The sequence below is a fragment of the Trachypithecus francoisi genome, unplaced genomic scaffold (assembly GCF_009764315.1).
Source record: "Trachypithecus francoisi isolate TF-2019V2 unplaced genomic scaffold, Tfra_2.0 Lachesis_group3, whole genome shotgun sequence".
NCBI lineage: Eukaryota > Metazoa > Chordata > Mammalia > Primates > Cercopithecidae > Trachypithecus > Trachypithecus francoisi.
The window spans coordinates 139,038,160-139,056,346 of NW_022681468.1; the positions used below are offsets into that span (position 1 = coordinate 139,038,160).

At 38.3% G+C, this 18,187-nt stretch overlaps 1 protein-coding gene across 2 annotated transcripts in view; it reads right to left on the minus strand.

Annotated features, from left to right (window-relative positions):
• Positions 1–2,414: 2,414 nt before the first annotated feature.
• AP4E1 (adaptor related protein complex 4 subunit epsilon 1) overlaps positions 2,415–18,187 on the minus strand; it is a 102,656-nt gene continuing 86,883 nt past the window's right edge. The window contains exons 20-22 of one of the 2 annotated variants that reach the window (XR_004432001.1): positions 16,471–16,628; positions 14,907–15,149; positions 2,415–2,739 (exon numbers count right to left, since the gene is read on the minus strand). Coding sequence is in view for 1 of the 2 variants with exons in the window: in XM_033190123.1 (XP_033046014.1) it covers positions 14,989–15,149; positions 16,471–16,628 (319 nt within the window). In the remaining variant the exon portion in view is untranslated. Of the gene's footprint in view, positions 2,740–14,904; positions 15,150–16,470; positions 16,629–18,187 lie in introns of those variants that run through there. The other variant, XM_033190123.1, reaches the window with a different exon arrangement.

The window sequence follows — 18,187 nt, forward strand, 5'->3', positions numbered from 1 at the left end:
AGTCTTCAGGGGCCTCATTCTAATGAGAAGATTTAAGAATTTCTCTTCTTCTCTATTTAGCTTTCCTAACTCACCATTTAGCTGTCACAATAAGGGGCTCTTCCTTTTGGTGATAATGGTACCCCTAATTGCAGCATCATTATATTTAATAACCTGACCAAACACAAAACAAACATATAGAAGAGTTATTTGTCTACAGAGAGTGAGACAGCTCTCTTCCTTCAAAATTCTGTATTGAATTTGATCAAGTTCCTCAGGAATTTCTAGAATAGGGTAGGAATATCTAATGAAATTAAAACCTGGTACTACCTGGTTAAGGTACTACGTCTTATGGCCAAGAGTAACAAGGACTGGATTTATCTTCCTGCCTTAAACAACTAGGAAACCAGAGAGACTTATGAAATCATGATTTTCAGACATTGAAAAACAACCAGCACAGAACTCTAATCTCCCAGAGAGAAGGGAAACGAAAACAAGACAAGCCCTGTAATTGTCACAGCTTACTGACTAGATGCAGTTTCCAGGTCACAGCACAGGGAGGAGAAATCCTAGGAGTTAAGGGAGGTCAGGGTGGCCAGAATTTGGGATAGAAATAATTTATATTTCCACAAACCAGACTGCCCTCATGATACAAAGGCTATCTGGTAGAATCCTCAGAAGGGTGTTTCCTAGGGATAAGTTAACCCTGAAGACTGCTCTGGACCCAGCCTAATACAATTTAAAGGCAGGTCTTTCTTTTTTTTTTTTTTTTTTTTTAACTTTTAGGTTTGGGGGTACATGTGCAGGTTTGTTATACAGGTAAACCTGTGCTATGGGGGTTTGTTGTACAGATTATTTCATCACCCAGGTACTAAGCCTAGTACTCAAGTTATACTTTCTGCTCCTCTCCCTCCTCCCACCCTCCACCCTCAAGGAGCCCCCAGTGTCTACTGTTCCCTTCTTTCTGTTCATGAGTTCTCATTATTTAGTTCCCACTCATAAGTGAGAACATGCAGTATTTCGTTTTCTGTTTCTGCATTAGTTTGCTAAGGATAATGGCCTCCAGCTCCACCCATGTTCCAGCAAAAGAAATGTGTTCATTCTTTTTTATGGCTGCATAGTATTCCATGGTGTATATCTGCCATATTTTCTTTATCCAATCTGTCACTGATGAGCATTTAGGTTGATTCCATGTCTCTGCCATTATGACTGGTGCTGCAATTAATATTTGAGTGCATGTTAAAGGCAGGTCTTAAAAGTATCCAAGTGATTCCAAGTAACTCGACTGTGTACCAGAACAAAATTCAACACTACATAAATGAATTCAATACAATTCAGCATGCGACAAAAACATGCTGACATTCAAATGAATACAATACAATACAATTCAGCACACAATATAAAATTCACAATATCTGGCATCTAGTAAAAAACACTTTAGGCATGTCAAAAGACAGAATAATATGATCAATAACTGGGAGAAACTGCAATCAACAGAAACAGACATAAAAATGACAGAACAGAATTCTCAAACAAGGACATTAAAACACCTATTAAAAATACATTCCGTAGGCTGGGTGCGGTGGCTCACGCCTGTAATCCCAGCACTTTGGGAGCCTGAGGCAGGCGGATCACGAGGTCAGGAGATCGAGACCATCCTGGCCCGTCTCTACTAAAAATACAAAATAATTAGCCAGGCGTGGTGGCAGGCGCCTGTAGTCCCAGATACTTGGGAAGTTGAGGCAGGAGAATGGTGTGAACCCAGGAGGTGGAGCTTGCAATGAGCCAAGATCGTGCCACTGCACTCCAGCCTGGGCGACAGAGCAGGACTCCGTCTCAAAAAAAAAAAAAAATACACTCCATATGTTTAAGAAAGTAGAAGAAAACGTGAACATGATGAAGAGAGAAACTGAAGATATAAAAGACCCAAATGGAACCTCTAGAGATGAAAAATGTAATATCTGAGATTAAAAACACACCTAGATTAGATTAATCACCAACTAAACAAAAATAAGTTAGATGTAGGAGGGAGGCAAGAAAGAAAACAGATAGATATCAAACTCCTCCAGAAGTGAAGGGAGTATCTTTCTTTTCAGAAATAATTCTCTCTGACTTGCCCTTAAAATTCAAGTATAGTATACAGATTTAAGGTTAGTTTAGTAGTAAGAAATAGAACAATCACTGATGTTTTTTCTAGAGTTAATCTTTGAAGACTATAAACTGAGATCCTGATTGAAAGTCAGATCTGAGACAGCACTTTTCAATACAATATAATGCAAGTCACATATGCAACTTTAAATTTTCTAGTGGTCACATCAAAAATAAAGAGAAATGGGTGAAACTAATTTTAATAATATATTTTATCTAATATATCCAAAATATAATTGTAATACCATTAATATAAAATTAACCTTTTTGTGTACTAAGTCTTTGAAATCCACTTGTTCTATAGTTAGAGCACATCTCAATTCTGACTAGCCACATTTCAAGTGCTCAGTTCCGACATGTGGCTAGTGGCTAATATATTGAAAATTATGGGTCTAAGCAGATGCATTAGTCAGGGTAGTTCTAGCTGATGCAACAAACCCCCAAATCGCAGTAGCTTAACACAACAAAGACTTGTTTTTAATTCAGGTTACAGTCCAGGGAGGTCAAGAGGGAAAGGAACTGCTCCATTCAGAGACTCAGGTTTCTTCCAGCCAGTAGCTCCATTGTCTCCTTTTTGGAAACTTTATAACTGGATTCTCTCCATCCAGCAACCTGATGAGCAAAGAGTGAGGGCATGTAAAACATTTTAGGGTCCATGCCTAGAAGTTCTGTGTATCATTTCCACCAACATTCTATTGGAATATAACTGACTGGAACTCAATCACATGAAAATCCAACTCCAAAGGAGCTGGGAAACATAGAAGAGCATGTGGAAACAGTGACGCTACCGCAACTGTAGTGCCGAATGAAAGAGTGGGGAGGCTCTTCTGCAGATCAGAGCTGCCAACACAGTCAACGTTTTCCTGTCTGATTAGACAGAAGGCCAGTTGCCCTGCACAGAAAGCACTGGCCATGAAGAATGCTTCTGTTGAATACTAAGACCCCGTGGGTTATGCTGAAACTTTCTGAGTAAGTTACTGTTCTTCTATGGACTGATATTCTTCCATACTGTTCTAGAGAAATATATAAGAATCTGCTCCCCACTCTACAATAGTGACAAGGGTGATCTCCTTGAGCTAAAAAATTTTAGAAGAGGAAGCAATATAATTTGTGAAAATCACATATGCTCAGAGCAGCCCTGAGACTCTGAACTTCAGAAGTAAGGAGGATTTGAGAGATCTACTCCAGTCCTATCTCTCTCTTCACTTTACAGGGCAAAAAAAACTACAATCCAGAGAGAAAAGATGACCTGTCCAAGGTTAGAACCAGTTTGATCAGAATTATAATTTGATCTTACTGCAACAAGTAATGTTGACTTTCTGATGTGCATCTCAGCTAATGCTACAACAATGCGGTCTATAAACCACCTGAAAAACTCAGTGGCTAATAGCAACAAGTATTGTTCTCATGATCATGAGTCTGCAGGTCAACTACAGTTTAGCTGATCCAAGCTGGGCTTGGTGGGCATGAAATAGGTCATGAAATCAATCTAATGGGTTGCAACTAGCTTTTCAAAAGAATGGAATAGATCAGAATAGACGGTATCAAAGTGCATGGGACTATTAGCTAAGTGATTTTTTTGTGCAATTTGAAATTTCAATTATATACATGATGCATAAACTAGGTCATGATAGACAATGTATTTCTTACTGTGGGTCACAGTCAATATAGTTTGAAAGAAGTCTGGCCATACATAGTGGCTTGTAATCCCAGCACTTTGGGAGGCCAAGGTGGCTGGAATGCTTGAGCCCCAGAGTTCAAGACTAGCCTGGGCAACATAGCAAAACCCCATCTCTACAAAAAATACAAAAATTAGCCAGGCATTAATGATGTGTGCCTGTAGTCTCAGCTACTTGGGAGGCTGAGGTGGAAAGGTCACTTGACCCCAGGAGGCCAAGGCTGCAGTGAGCTGTGATGGATCCATTACAGTCTACCCTCAGCAACAAAGCAAGACTCTGTCTGAAAAGCATAAATAATTAAAGTCTTCAGAATTGGTCAGGCTAAATATAATCCCATATGTATGTGATAAAATTATCAAAGGTTCAGATTGAGCCCGCTACAAACATTTTAATGAATCCTTTAATTCAAGTGGATCACTATTCTCTGACCACATATTCCCAATCTTGCATCTCCCTCCCAAATCATGTTACCTTCTGTCACTCAACCCCTTCTGTTTTGAGCTCATGTCATTTAAAGTTGTTCTAGATGCTGGAGATGTATTAGTGGGTGGAGAAAATGTGTGAACTCATCAATATGACACATCTCAGGCTAAGGAATATCTCACCAACACTCCTCACGTGCCATCAATATCGTATCTAATTTTGTTCCCACATCTGCTCAGTACACTATTCCTGTCAGGTCCTGTCTTTCCATATAGTTGATAAATGCAACAACAAAGATTTAACAAATCAAAAGAGCTTGATTTAAAAGGTACATCCTTGGCTGGGCACGGTGGCTCACACCTGCAATCCCAGCAATTTGGAAAGCTGAGGCAGGTGATCACCTAAGGTCAGGAGTTCGAGACCAGCCTGGCCAACATGGCGAAACCCCATTTCTACTAATAATGCAAAAATTAGCCAGGTATGGTGGCGGGCGCCTGTAATCCCAGTTACTTGGGAGGCTGAGGCAGGAGAATTGCTTGAACCCGGGAGGCAGAGGTTGCAATGAGCCCAGACTGCACCATTGCACTCCAGCCTGGGCGACAAGAGCGAAACTCTGTCTCCAAAAAAAAAAAAAAAAAAGTACATCCTTAATGATTCCAATTATATGATGTTCTAGAACAAGTAAAACACACCTATAGTAGAAAAAAAAAAACACAACAGTAGCAGGGTGATGATGGAGCACAGGGACTGACTGGGAAGGAACAAGAAGAGGTTACTGGGGTAATGAAAATGCTTCACAGCTTGATACGGTTGTGGGTTACAAAGGCATATCCACTTGATGAGGTTAAGCAGTTAAGATTTGTGCATTTCAATGTATGCGAATAAAAGAACTATAAAAATAATCTAGTGGGGGCAGGAAGTAAGGAGTATGATAAGAATGGCAGAATGCTAATAGTTGTTAAAGCTGGATAATGGTACATGGGTTCATTATGTCACTATTTTGTATGTATTTGAAATTTTTGTAATAAAAAAGTTTACAAAATTATTGCAGTTCTGGTCTTTCCAACTGTGCCACTTTTATTCATGGTGGCAGCTATCACAGGACATATGAAAGATATTCAATGTTCTAATCATCTTCAACTAAATCTGAATCAATAAAAAGGCAACATTTAAGAAACCAATTAATTATAAATGATGTTTTATCTATAAAAACCTAGGAATTTCTAAGTTCCAAAACAGACATATTCTATGTCTGTAAATGAAGACTGGTCCAGTAACAGAGTACAAAATCATTTTATCTTTCCCATAATTCACAATAACTATTGACCCCTGTAAACCATTAATCATTCAACTAAAATAAGAAAATAAATTCGAATACCTTGGTAACTATCACTAACAGGACCAGCTTGTTCCAGTCACTGGTTTTGTCCTTGCCTTCATTAAATTATTTGGTAGAGATCAAATGCCTCCCCCTGAGAATGTACATGCCTTGCCTCTGCTCCTTTCTACTTGTCATATAAGGAGTGGAGGAGATGTGCAATTAAAATATTTCTAAGCACTTTCACTGAAACACAATTAACCTCTGGGCTCTCGTCTCTCCATTTGGCACATAATCTGCCAGATCCTATCAAGGAAAAATTTCCTGAAGTCAGCCATTTAGTGGCACTGGCAATGTAATGTTTTGGGGAAGGAAAAGTACTCATCCACTTAGGAAAAGAGTTTAAAATAACTAACGGAAATTGATTCCCTCCCTTGAAAAAAGGCTCACAATCTGGCTGCAACTGCTTACAAGGACCCACTATTTTTTCAGCATTAAAGATGCTCCAGGAAGCTCATATGCTCCACATCATCTGTACTTTCTGCACAACCAGGCCCATCTTCTCTGCATCCGCAATGTTTATAAGTTCTCAGGATTCTCTGGGATTCACCTTTTGGGTGTTTTCCTACCTTGGATCCATGTACCTATCATAAAAATTTTTGTGTGTGATGCATATGGAACACATTTCCTTTTAAGTAATTCCTTTCTGCTGCTTTATCCCAGAGGGCCTGTTCTTCCCCAACTTTCCTGATGTTATTGATCTTACTAACGTGTAGTTGTCCCTTCCTTTATCATAGTGCCTACTTTTTTGAAGAAATAAGTGATGCTGATTTAGCTAGTAAGTCTGCCTTATCATATTCATTAGTTCCCTATTTTTAACTGCCCCAATTAGATGTCTACTGCTTTTTGTCCTAGAACAAGTTTTTAGAACAATGAAACTTTATGAACTATTTAATACAGAAAAGTATCCCTCCTCCAAGTCATAATTTCTATCTGCAATAACATTGTATTTGCAGAGAGATCTCTTAAATGGCATGACATGTTCTTATAAGAGAGTATTCAGGCTGGAAGGGTCTCATGAAGATACCATGTTTCCTCTCTCCCACCTGGTACAAACTGGCATAGGCTATTTTCACTGGAATCCCTTTCTGTTAACTTAAATATTTAAATTGGATCAGATCACATTTCTTTACTTCTGGGAGGGCCACAGAATTACTAATATAAATCCCTGGATATGATCTGGTCCCAGGTCACTTATTTTGAGTGGACAGGTCTCTTTAGTTACTCATTCAATAGATGAATGGCTGTTATTGAGTGCCTATTGTGTCAGGCAAAAGAGACACAAAAACTTACACATAAGAAAAAGAGAGGACACAAACTACTAATATCATAAATGAAAGAGGGGACATCACTATAGGGCCTATGAACATTAAGAAGATAATCAAGGAACACTATGAATAACTGTATGCCTGCAAATTTGATAACCTAGATGAAGTGGACCATTCCTTGAAAGACACAATCTGCCAAAACTCACACACACAAAAAAACTATCTGAATAGGCTTATCTTTATGAAAGAGTTGAATCAATAATTAATAAACAGAAAGCACCAGGCCCAAGTGGGTTCACAGATGTTTCTACCAAAAGAAGAAATTATAGTAGCTCTCTTCCAGGAGATAACTACAGATGAAATACTTCTTAACTCATTCTATGAGGTCAGAATTACCTTAATGCCAAAACTAGACAAAGATATTACAAGGAAAAAAACATATAGACTAGTCTCTCATAAATATAGATGTATAAAACCTCAACAAAACATTAGCAAATCAAATCCAACAATATAAAATAAGAATTATACACCATAACCAAGTAGGACTTATCTCAGTTATACAAAGCTGGTTCAACATTCGAAATCAGGCCACGCACAGTGGCTCATGTCTGTAATCCCAGCACTTTCAAAGGCCAAGGCAGGCATATCGCTTGGGGTCAGGAGTTCAAGACCAGCCTGGCCAACATGGTGAAACCCCGTCTCTACTAAAAATACAAAAACAAATTAGCAGGGCCTGGTGGCATGCACCTGTAGTCCCAGCTACTCGCAATGCTGAGACAGAATTGCTTGAACCTGTAAGGTGGAGGTTGCAGTGAGATGAGATTGTACCACTGCACTCCAGCCTAGATGACAGAGCGAGACTCTATCTCAAAAATAATAATAATAATAATAATAACAATTAATGGATGTAATCCATCATGTCAACAGGCTAAGGAAGAATAATCAAATGATCATACTGATACGGAAAAAAAAAGCTGACAGGTCAGGTGCAGTGGCTCACACCTGTAATCTCAGCACTTTGGGAGGCCGAGGCGGGTGGATCGAGGTCAGGAGTTCAAGACCAGCCTGACCAATATGGTGAAACCTCATCTATATTGAAAATACAAAAATTAGCTGGGCGTGGTGGAGTGTGCCTGAAATCCCAGCTACTCAGGAGGTTGAGGCAGAGAATCACTTGAACCTGGGAGGCAGAGGTTGCAGTGAACCGAGATGATGCCATTGCACTCCAGCCTGGGCGACAGAGTGAGACTACGTCTCAAAAAATAAAAATAAAAAAGCAGCTGACAAAATCCAACACCCATTCGTGATTAAAATCTCACTAAATCAGGAATAGAGAGAACTTCCTCACCTTGATAAAGAATCTCTACAAAAATCCTACAGCTAGCATCATACTTAATGGTGAGAAACTAAAAGCTTTCCCACTAAGATCAGGAGGAAGAGAAGAATATCTCCTCTCACCACTGCTTTTCAACATTATACTAGAAATCTTGGTGAATTTAATAAGGCAACAAAGGAAATAAAAGGTATACTGATTCGACAGGAAGAAATAAAAGTATCTTTGATTAAAGATGTCTCTTCTACCCAATTTGATCTTTAGATTCAATGCAATCCCAATAAAAAAACCCACAAGTTATTTTGTACATATCTATACACTAAATTCAATCTGAAGAAGCAAAAGACCCAGAAGAGCCAACGTAATATTGAAGGAGAACAAAGTTGGAAGACCGACACTACCTGACTTAGAGACTTACTATAAAGCTAGAATAATCATGGCAGTGTAGCACTGGCAAAAGACAAAAATAAACGAGTGGAAGAGAATAGAGAGCCCAGAAATGGATCCACATAAATATAGTCAACTGATTTGACTGATACAGTTTGGATGCTTATCCCCTCCAAATCTCATGTTGAAATGTGATTCCCAATGTTGAAGGTGGGGCCTGGTGGGAAGTAATTTGATCATGGGGCAGATCCCACATGAATGGCTTAGCACCATCCCCTTGGTGATAAGTCAGTTCTTGCTCAGTTAGTTCATATGAGGTCTGTTTGTTTAAAAGAGTCTGGGACCTCCCTCCTCTCTCTCTTGCTCCCTTCCTCACCGTGAGACACCACCTGCTCTCCCTTTGCCTTCCACCATGATTGTAAGCTTCCTGAGGCCTCACCAGAAGCAGATACTAGCACTGTGCTTCCTGTACAGCCTGCAGAACCACAAGCCAATTAAGCGTCTTTTCTTTATAAATTACCCAGCCTCGGGTATTTCTTTAGAGTAACATAAAAACAGAGAAACACATTGACAAAGAAGCAGGCAATAAAATGGAGAAAAGATGGTCTTTTCAAGAAATGGTGCTGGAACAACTGGATATCCACATGCAAAAAAAAAAAAAAAAAAATGAATCTAGACACAGATCTTACACCTTGCACAAAAATTGACTCAAAATGGATCATATACCTAAAAGTAAAATACAAAACTGTAAAACTCCAAGAAGATAACACAGGAGAAAAATCTAGATAATCTTGGGTTTAGCAATGACTTTTAGACATAACATCAAGGCATAATCCATAAAAGAAACATTTAATAAGCTGAACTTCACTAAAATTAAAAATCTCTGCTCTGCAAAAGACACTATCAAGAGAGTGAAAAGATAAACCAGAGACCAGAAGAAAATATTTGCAAAAGATACATCTGACAAGAGAATGTTACCAAAAACACAGAAAGAACTCAAACAATCAGAAAACTTGATTTAAAAATGGGCTAAAGCCCTTGACAGGCATCTCTCTCTCTCTCTCTCTCTCTCTCTCTCTCTCTCTCTCTCTCTCACACACACACACACACACACACACACACACACACACACAGAGAGAGAGAGAGAGAAACAGACAGATGGCAACAAAGCATATGAAAAGATGCTCAACACCATATGTCATCAGAGAAATGCAAATTAAAATGAGATATCACTATACACCTATTAGAATGGCCAAAATCCAAAACCCTGACACCACCGAATGCTGGCAAGGATGTGGAGCAACAGGAATTCTCATTCTTTGCTGGCAGGAATGCAAAATAGTACAGCCACTTTGGAAGACAATTTGGCAGTTTCTCACAGAACTAAACATACTCTTAACATAGGATCCAGCAATCATGCTCCTTGGTATTTGCCCAAAGGAGTTGAAGACATGTCTACACAAAAATCTGTATACAATGTTTATAGCAGTTTTATTCAAAATTGCCACAACTTGGAAGCAACCACGTCTTTCAGTAAGTGAATGGATTAAAAAAGCTGTGGTATACACAATGGATTTTTCAATGCTAAAAAGTAAGCCATGAAAAGATATGGAGGAAACTTAAATGCATATTAACTAAGTGAGAACAATCTAAAACTTGTTCTACTAACAATCTACTACTATATGATTCCAATGATATGATATTCCGGAAATGGCAGAACTATGGAGACAGTAAAAAACATCAGGGGTTACCAGGGGTTGGGGGCAGGAGGGCAGAAGGGATAAGCAGGCAGAGCACAGAGGATTTCTAGTACAGTGAACACGCTCTGTATGATACTACACTGGTGGATTCATGTCATTATACATTTGTCTAAACCCACAGAATGTACATCATAAGTGAACACTAATGTAAAACATTTGGTGATAACAATATGTCAAGGTAGGCTCACGAATTATAACAAATATAACACTTTGGTAGGGGATACTCATGATGGGGCAGTCTATCCACGTATGTGGCAGGATGGAGTATATGGGAAACCTCTGTTCTTCTCAATTTTGCTTGAACCTGAAACTGCTCCAAAAAAGTCTTTAAAAATAGTCTATCAAAAAAACAAAAACTATACACACACAGAGAGTTCCTAAGCACAAAAAGCTCAGTCTCCCATTATGTATACACTAAACCAGTAACTACCGTGCAATCATTAACCCTGGCCCATAGGACTGCAGGCCACCCCTCCCTTCAACAGCTCCCTTCTTTTCAATTACTATAGTGAGTGTGGTGCATTTAAACTTCTTTTTCTGACCTCAGTGCCCCAAAGATGGAGCTTCAAGTCTCAGGGCTTTTGTTTTCTTCTTATACATTGTAGCCAACAAGAGACACAAATCAGTGAGATTTAAACTCAATTTCTGATCTAGCTTTGTGTTTTAGGATACATGAGGCAGAGATGACCAGCACACTCAGATTCTTTGGTCACTAAATTTCTAATTGATTTGCTGTGTTTCTGGCATCTTCACACATCTATAAAGGAAGGGTATGATGGTCAGCCTAAGGTGAAAGCAGGGGATATGGACAGGCATCCCGAGAATCAATCTACGCCGTAACTTGTCTGAAGCCCACAAAGTTATCTCTGACCATCACACAGAAACAGAAATATCAGTATCTTTACTTTTAACCAATTAGACAAGATTCTTTGGGGGGTGTAATGAATAAAACATTCTTTTCATCCCATTCCAATTGCTCCTGCTCTTTTTAGCTAATGTCTACCAAATTATTGTTTAAATAATATTACTTATTATTCAGCTACTTAGTTAATAAAGAACATATAGACCAAAAAAAGTACAGATCACTTTGTATTTATTACATTACTGAACTTTTTCAAATGACAGAATTCAACTCCAAAATAAAGTAATAAATGTCTATTAAATAATTATTCACTTGCACTTTTCTCTCCTAAAATTTTTAACACAGCAAAACATCTTAAAGACGTGTGAACAGATTCAGTGCACGCTCAGTGGCTCACAATCATGAGGCAAATACCACATTTATCCGTAAAAATACAAGATAAACAGACCAATATTTTAAAATATTGCTGACATAAAAGGAAAAAATAAAATACTACACTTTTACCACAATTATTTTGGTAGATGATAAAACGTTGTTTAAAATAATGCTCCTCTATAGGACACATGTGTGCTTGGCATACTTGGCACGTTAGCAGTTGGTAACTGCTCAGCTTCCATCTGCAGTTTCTCTAGCAGGACCCTTACTCAGGCCCACTTTCAAACCCTGAGCTCTGATCTGCCTGCTTCCACAGGGACTATTCTGGTACCCTTCCTCCTTCATCTACTCTTAAGGCTTTTCTGTCTTCCCTTCTATTCCCCCAGATTCACACTTGCTGCCATCTCCATTTTCAGCAAAGATGCCTGGCACAAAACTCATAAAGCTGAGCATCTCCTCCATAGCTCTTACCCCCAGATGTTGTCCCTTCACTGATTAAAGTATGACTATTAGGTAAAGAGAATGAGTCTACCCACAAAAATAAATTAGGCCGGGCACAGTGGCTCACGCCTGTAATCCCAGCACTTTGGGAGGCTGAGGCGGGCAGATCACCTAAGGTCAGGAGTTCGAGACCAGCCTGATCAACATGGAGAAACCCCATCTCTACTAAAAATACAACAAAATTAGCTGGGTGTGGTGGCGCATGCCTGTAATCCCAGCTACGAGGGAGGCTGAGGCAGGAGAATCACTTGAACCTGGGAGGCGGAGGTTGCAGTAAGCCGAGATTGCACCATTGCACTCCAGCCTGGGCAACAAGAGTGAGACTCTGTCTCAAAAAAACCAAAACAAAACAAAACAAAAAAAAGAACTCCCTACTTTATATCACATCTCCTGCAATGCAAAAATAAAGGCTGGTGTGATGCCTGATTTACAACTTAAAACATTCAACGAGTTTAGACAGAATATATACTGCTCTGAAGTTCCTTAAAATCTATTCTTCTATTATTGTTGCTTCTAAAATCATAAAAATATAAAAACTGTAAACATTCTACTAAACATTTCAGTAGAAACCCTGTTACCCTACTTTTTATTTAGTGGGTCAGAAAGAACAAAAGTGACACCACATTCCTTTGGGCAGACCCAAAATCATGCTCCCAGCCCTAAATCTACCATTACATGTCTCCCATCCATTAGGCAGCTCTGTATGCCAAGCATGTCTCTCACAACAACTGCAGCTACCACTCATGAATACACCCTGTAACCAAGCAGCAGATCTCCCTGGTAGCTGTCCATGTGCTCTCAGCATCTTACCTATTGCTCCACACTCGACCTAGCCTCAGTAACTAGGCAAACATAGGGAAGTAAGGACACAAAAAATTGGAGCACCTTCTTTGTGACATGCTGCATTCCTTTGCAAAGTGAGAAGGCACTTCCTCTCTGTCAGAGTCACAGCAGAATTAGGTAAGGGGCGAGGGATGCTGCTGACAGAGGTAGGAATAAGGAGGGAGCTCATAAGGCTAGCTACCAGTGTCCACCGCACCCCTGGAGTCAGCACACTCCTTCATGACACTGCTGAGAGCCTGGGGATGAATCTGATCTATTCAAAAGGAGGAACCTATTATGCAAGAAATTCCAGTCACTTATTACTCTTGTAGCAAGGTTTCACTGTATGTTTTTAAAAGAATAAAAGTAATAAGATATTATATATTTTTTAATGAATAACTTAAAAATTGAGAAAGAAAATACTGCTTTTATTTTTAGGGAGGAATACTCTTGACACAAATGACTAATGAAATCCATTAGCTCTGGGGAATCCCCTTAGCTTCTTTATCAGCCATGATTAATGAGATAACCTAAAATCAGAATTCCTGACCTGGGTGATTAACAGTACCAATTAACCAGAGTATTAACTGAGTATTAAATGACTTAAAATAGTCTCCATGGTGAAGTGTCAGAAAAGGTGAAATATATTTTCCACAGCACCATAAAATTTTATAAAATACTATTTCAGTTAATGTACAACCTCAAGATTTTGGTCCATCATTCATATATAGGCTTAACCTCTTTTACTGATAATAGTTCTGACAGAGGCCACACAGGCATAACTATAACATGAAAATGATACATTTTGGCCGGGCGCGGTGGCTCAAGCCTGTAATCCCAGCACTTTGGGAGGCCGAGACGGGCGGATCACGAGGTCAGGAGATCGAGACCATCCTGGCTAACACGGTGAAACCCCGTCTCTACTAAAAATACAAAAACTAGTGGGGCGAGGTGGCAGGCGCCTGTAGTCCCAGCTACTCGGGAGGCTGAGGCAGGAGAATGGCGTAAACCTGGGAGGCGGAGCTTGCAGTGAGCTGAGATCCTGCCACTGCACTCCAGTCCGGGCGACAGAGCGAGACTCCGCCTCAAAAAAAAAAAAAAAAAAGAAAGAAAATGATACATTTTACTGAAAAACCTGTATGTTATACTTAGACAGTCTCTGCTTCAGCTATATCCATTGAGTACTAGTGGATTCAAAGGCCAGGAAAAGATAGTTTTGCCATTTATACTCTAATCACAAATTTTAATTTGCCAAAAGGATCTAAGTGGTAACCGACTAAAATATTTGTCATAACTAAAAAGCCATTTTTGTATCTGTTTGCTTTGTTACTGTGTGCGCTTATGGGTTTTGTTTCTATACGATATTTTGAAAATGGCTCTGAGTTTTCAAAATAAGAATAGAGTGATTTACTTTGAGTTTTAAAATAAATGCAAGGGGAAAACAGACAAATTTTATAGCCAAATTATCTGGAATTATGTGTAACAGTTATCTATAATAAAAAATATACCACAGATTGGATCCCCTCAATATCCAGCATGCTCATGGATCTCATACAACTGTGTGTGCTATGCCAACTTAGTTCAACACTGATCTAAGCCAAACATAATCAAAAGTATTGCCTACCAAAAAACATAACTGCATTCCAAAACCAAATATGAATTAAGTTTGAGATTATCAATTTCATGTCTCCCTTTCATTTAATGCAGAAAACTGAGACTTGGCTTTATTAAAAATTAGCTAGCACTAGAGTAAACGTGCTATAAAATTATTTATAACAAAATAAATATCTTCAGTCCCTCTACACACTAAGTGATATATAAATCATTAGCAGTTTATAACATTAGCTTAGGTCACTTTTTGAGGGACCTAAACATACTGTACAATCCTGAGTTAAAGGTTAGGGATACAGTTTTGGGGATCTTTCTTGACCAGGAATCAAAGAAAACATATAAACCACACTTGTAATAATCCCCATTTTCATTAGACGTACCATGAGTTCTTTTTACTTTGGTAAATAAGTTTATCTATGTAAACCATTGATCTTGATGGAGTAAAATTTAGCAGAGCTTCTGCTAGGATCCCTCCATCACCTTTTGACACTGATACAGTAAATAGTCAGGAAGAGTAGAGCAGGAAGATCTGAACCACAGGGCTAATACATCTGCATAAACTCGGCAATGCAGTAAGCAGGGGATGGATGGGAGCAGCTGACAGGCCAATAGCCCTTCATTGCCTACAACAAAACAAAAGTGAAAGATGATTTAATGCAAAAGGACTTAAACAGACATTTCTCCAAGAAGATACACAAATGGCTAATAAGCACATGAAAAGATACTCAGTATCACTAATCACCAAGGAAACTGCAAATTGAAACCACAATGAGATACTATGCTTCATACCCATTAGGATGGCTAATATTAAAGAAAAAAAACAGGTAATAACAAGTGTTGATGAAGATGTGGAGAAACTGGAACCCCAGTACATTGCTAGTGGGAATATAAAATGATGCAGTTGCTGTGAAAATGCTATGGTGGTTTCTCAAAAAATTAAATCTAGGCCAGGCGCAGTAGTTCATGCCTGTAATCCTAGCACTTTGGGAGGCCGAGGCAGGCAGATTACTTAATTAAGCTCAGGAGTACTAGACCTGGCTGGGCAATATGGTGAAAACCCATCTCTACTAAAAAATATAAAAAATTAGCTGAGCATGGTGCCACACACCAGTAATCCCAGCTACTCGGGAGGCTGAGGCATAAGAATAGCTTGCATGGAAGGTGGAGGTTGCAGTGAGCTCAGATCGCACCACTGCACTAAAGCATGGGCAACAAAGTGAGCCTCTGTCTCAAAAAAAAAAAATTATAATTATCATATATATAATCTACTAATTCTACTTCTGGGTATATAACCAAATAAAGAACAGAAAGTAGGGACACAAACAGGTATTTGTATAACCCTGTTCATAGCAGCATTACTCACAATAGCCAAAAGGTGGAAGTAACCCAAGTATCCATTTACAGATGAATGGATAAACAAAATGTATCACATTAAAATTCGGACACATTCTACAACATGGATCAACCTTAAAGATATTATGCTCAGTGAAATAAGCCAGATACAAAAGGACAAGTATTGTATGATTCCACATTATATAAGGTACCTAACACAGTCAAGTTCATAGAGACAAGAGGTAAAACGGTAGTTGCCAAGAGGTGGAGAGGAAGGGGAAAGGCTAAGTTAGTGTTTAATAGGTATAGCATTCCAGCTGAGGAAGATAAAAAAGTTCTGAAGACAGATGATGGTGATAGTTGCACAACAGTGTAAATATACTTAATGCCATTTAACTACATGTTTAAAAATTGTTAAAATGGTATATTTTATATATGTGTATTTTCCAATAAAAAATTATTTAATACAGTTTGAAAAGCACATTCATTGGAAAGACAGTCACAATAGGAAATAAAGCTCTAACAAATCTGATACTTGTAAGAGTTGATTTGTGTTCTAATTATAAGAGAGCTCCTATAAACACAGAATAGCCTTTTCATAACTCTACAAACCTATAATTTCAATAATATGGAGTCTTAGTTTCTGTTGCAGAGTCTTTAGTGCAGAAGGAAGTGCAGCTTGAGATTCTGACATTTTTACATTTTGTTTCACATCATTGGCGAAGGATAACCAGAGTTTCCCAAAGTCTTCACTTGAGATTTTTAACGGTCTGAAAATAATTATTAAAATTAGATATATGTCAAAAACAGTGAAATGATTCTAAATAAACAAATTTCAAATGCCTCATGAGAATAAAACACAATCATTGTAAATTTGGGTGCCGTAAGATTTATGTCTTTAAAGCAAATATGCTAAAAATGGTTAGTATCATCCTCCAACCTGATGAAAATACTGAAAGCAGGTATATTATTAAATTTAAAATATCATTTCAATAAATCACTCAGTTCTCTCTCTTTCTACTAGTCATTCCACTAAGATTTTACCAAGTAATTTCATAAACCATTCAAATATAATACAGAACTTTTATGTCTACTTTGATTTTGGGGATAATGGGATACTCTATCAAAGCTATGAAAAAGAGCATGAATACAAAGATCTAGCACCCTAAGTAAATTAGACCAAAAGAAAGAACTTTAACAAATACATTTTTTAAATGGTTCAGAAGACTAAAGATCAAATAGTTAAAACTGGGTATCTCTGGGGATAGGAATACAAAGAACTTTTATAATCTACTTATATTTTTCTGTAGCATTTAAGTTTTATAATAAGGATCTATTGATTTGATAATCAAGAAAGATATCTTAAAAATACAGAGGATTTTATTAATACACACAGAACAACGGTCTGTGTTAAATACACTGTGATTCTTCTGATTACTAAGGTTCGCCATGGGATACACCTCCACAATCACACAACATAAGTTTTTTGAAGGCTGGATTTTATCCTATCAGCACCACAGGCATACAGTACTCTAATAGACTGACAGTTATGTTATTACTAAAAGACTTTAAAGAATGGGCAAAGCTGGGCATGGTAGTCCTTGCCCCTAATCCCAGCACTTTGGGAGGCCAAGGCAGACAGATTGCTTGAGCCCAAGAGTTTCAGACTAGCCTGAGCAACATGGCAAAACTCTGTCTCTACAAAAAACACAAAAATTAGCTGGCATGGTGGCACATTCCTGTAGTCCCAGCTACTCAGGAGCCTGAGGTGGGAGGATCACTTGAGCCTGGGAGGTCGAGGCTGCAGTGAACCATAGTGTGGCAGTGCACTCCAGCCTGGGTGACACAGCAAGACCCTGTCTCAAAACAAAACAAAAAAAGAGAACAAAATTTAGAGCATTGTATTGTAACAGAAGTGACATGTGGAGGTTAAAAATATATAGAGAGATATTCATTGGTATTCTGCATTCTGGGTTCAGGCAGCCTTCATATTTTTAATGTTCAAAAACAGTACATTTATAAAACAAAATTAGAGCAGGTAAGATATTGTTTTCAATTATTTTGGTAACACTGCACGGTGCCTAGTACAATGGTAAAAACTGCATGTTTAATAAAAGTTTAATAACTGTGTCGAGCAATTTTCTTACATTTCTCTAAAGCTTAACAAACAGATTTTATGAAATAATTGAATAAAATACAAATGAGAGAAACTTTTAAAAGCCATGCAGAATCTTCGGAATTATTTAGTTTAAATAATACTTTTTCTCACAAGTTTTTCCAGGTCACCAACCAACTCCAACCTAAATCAGGTCTCTCATTATAATCCCTC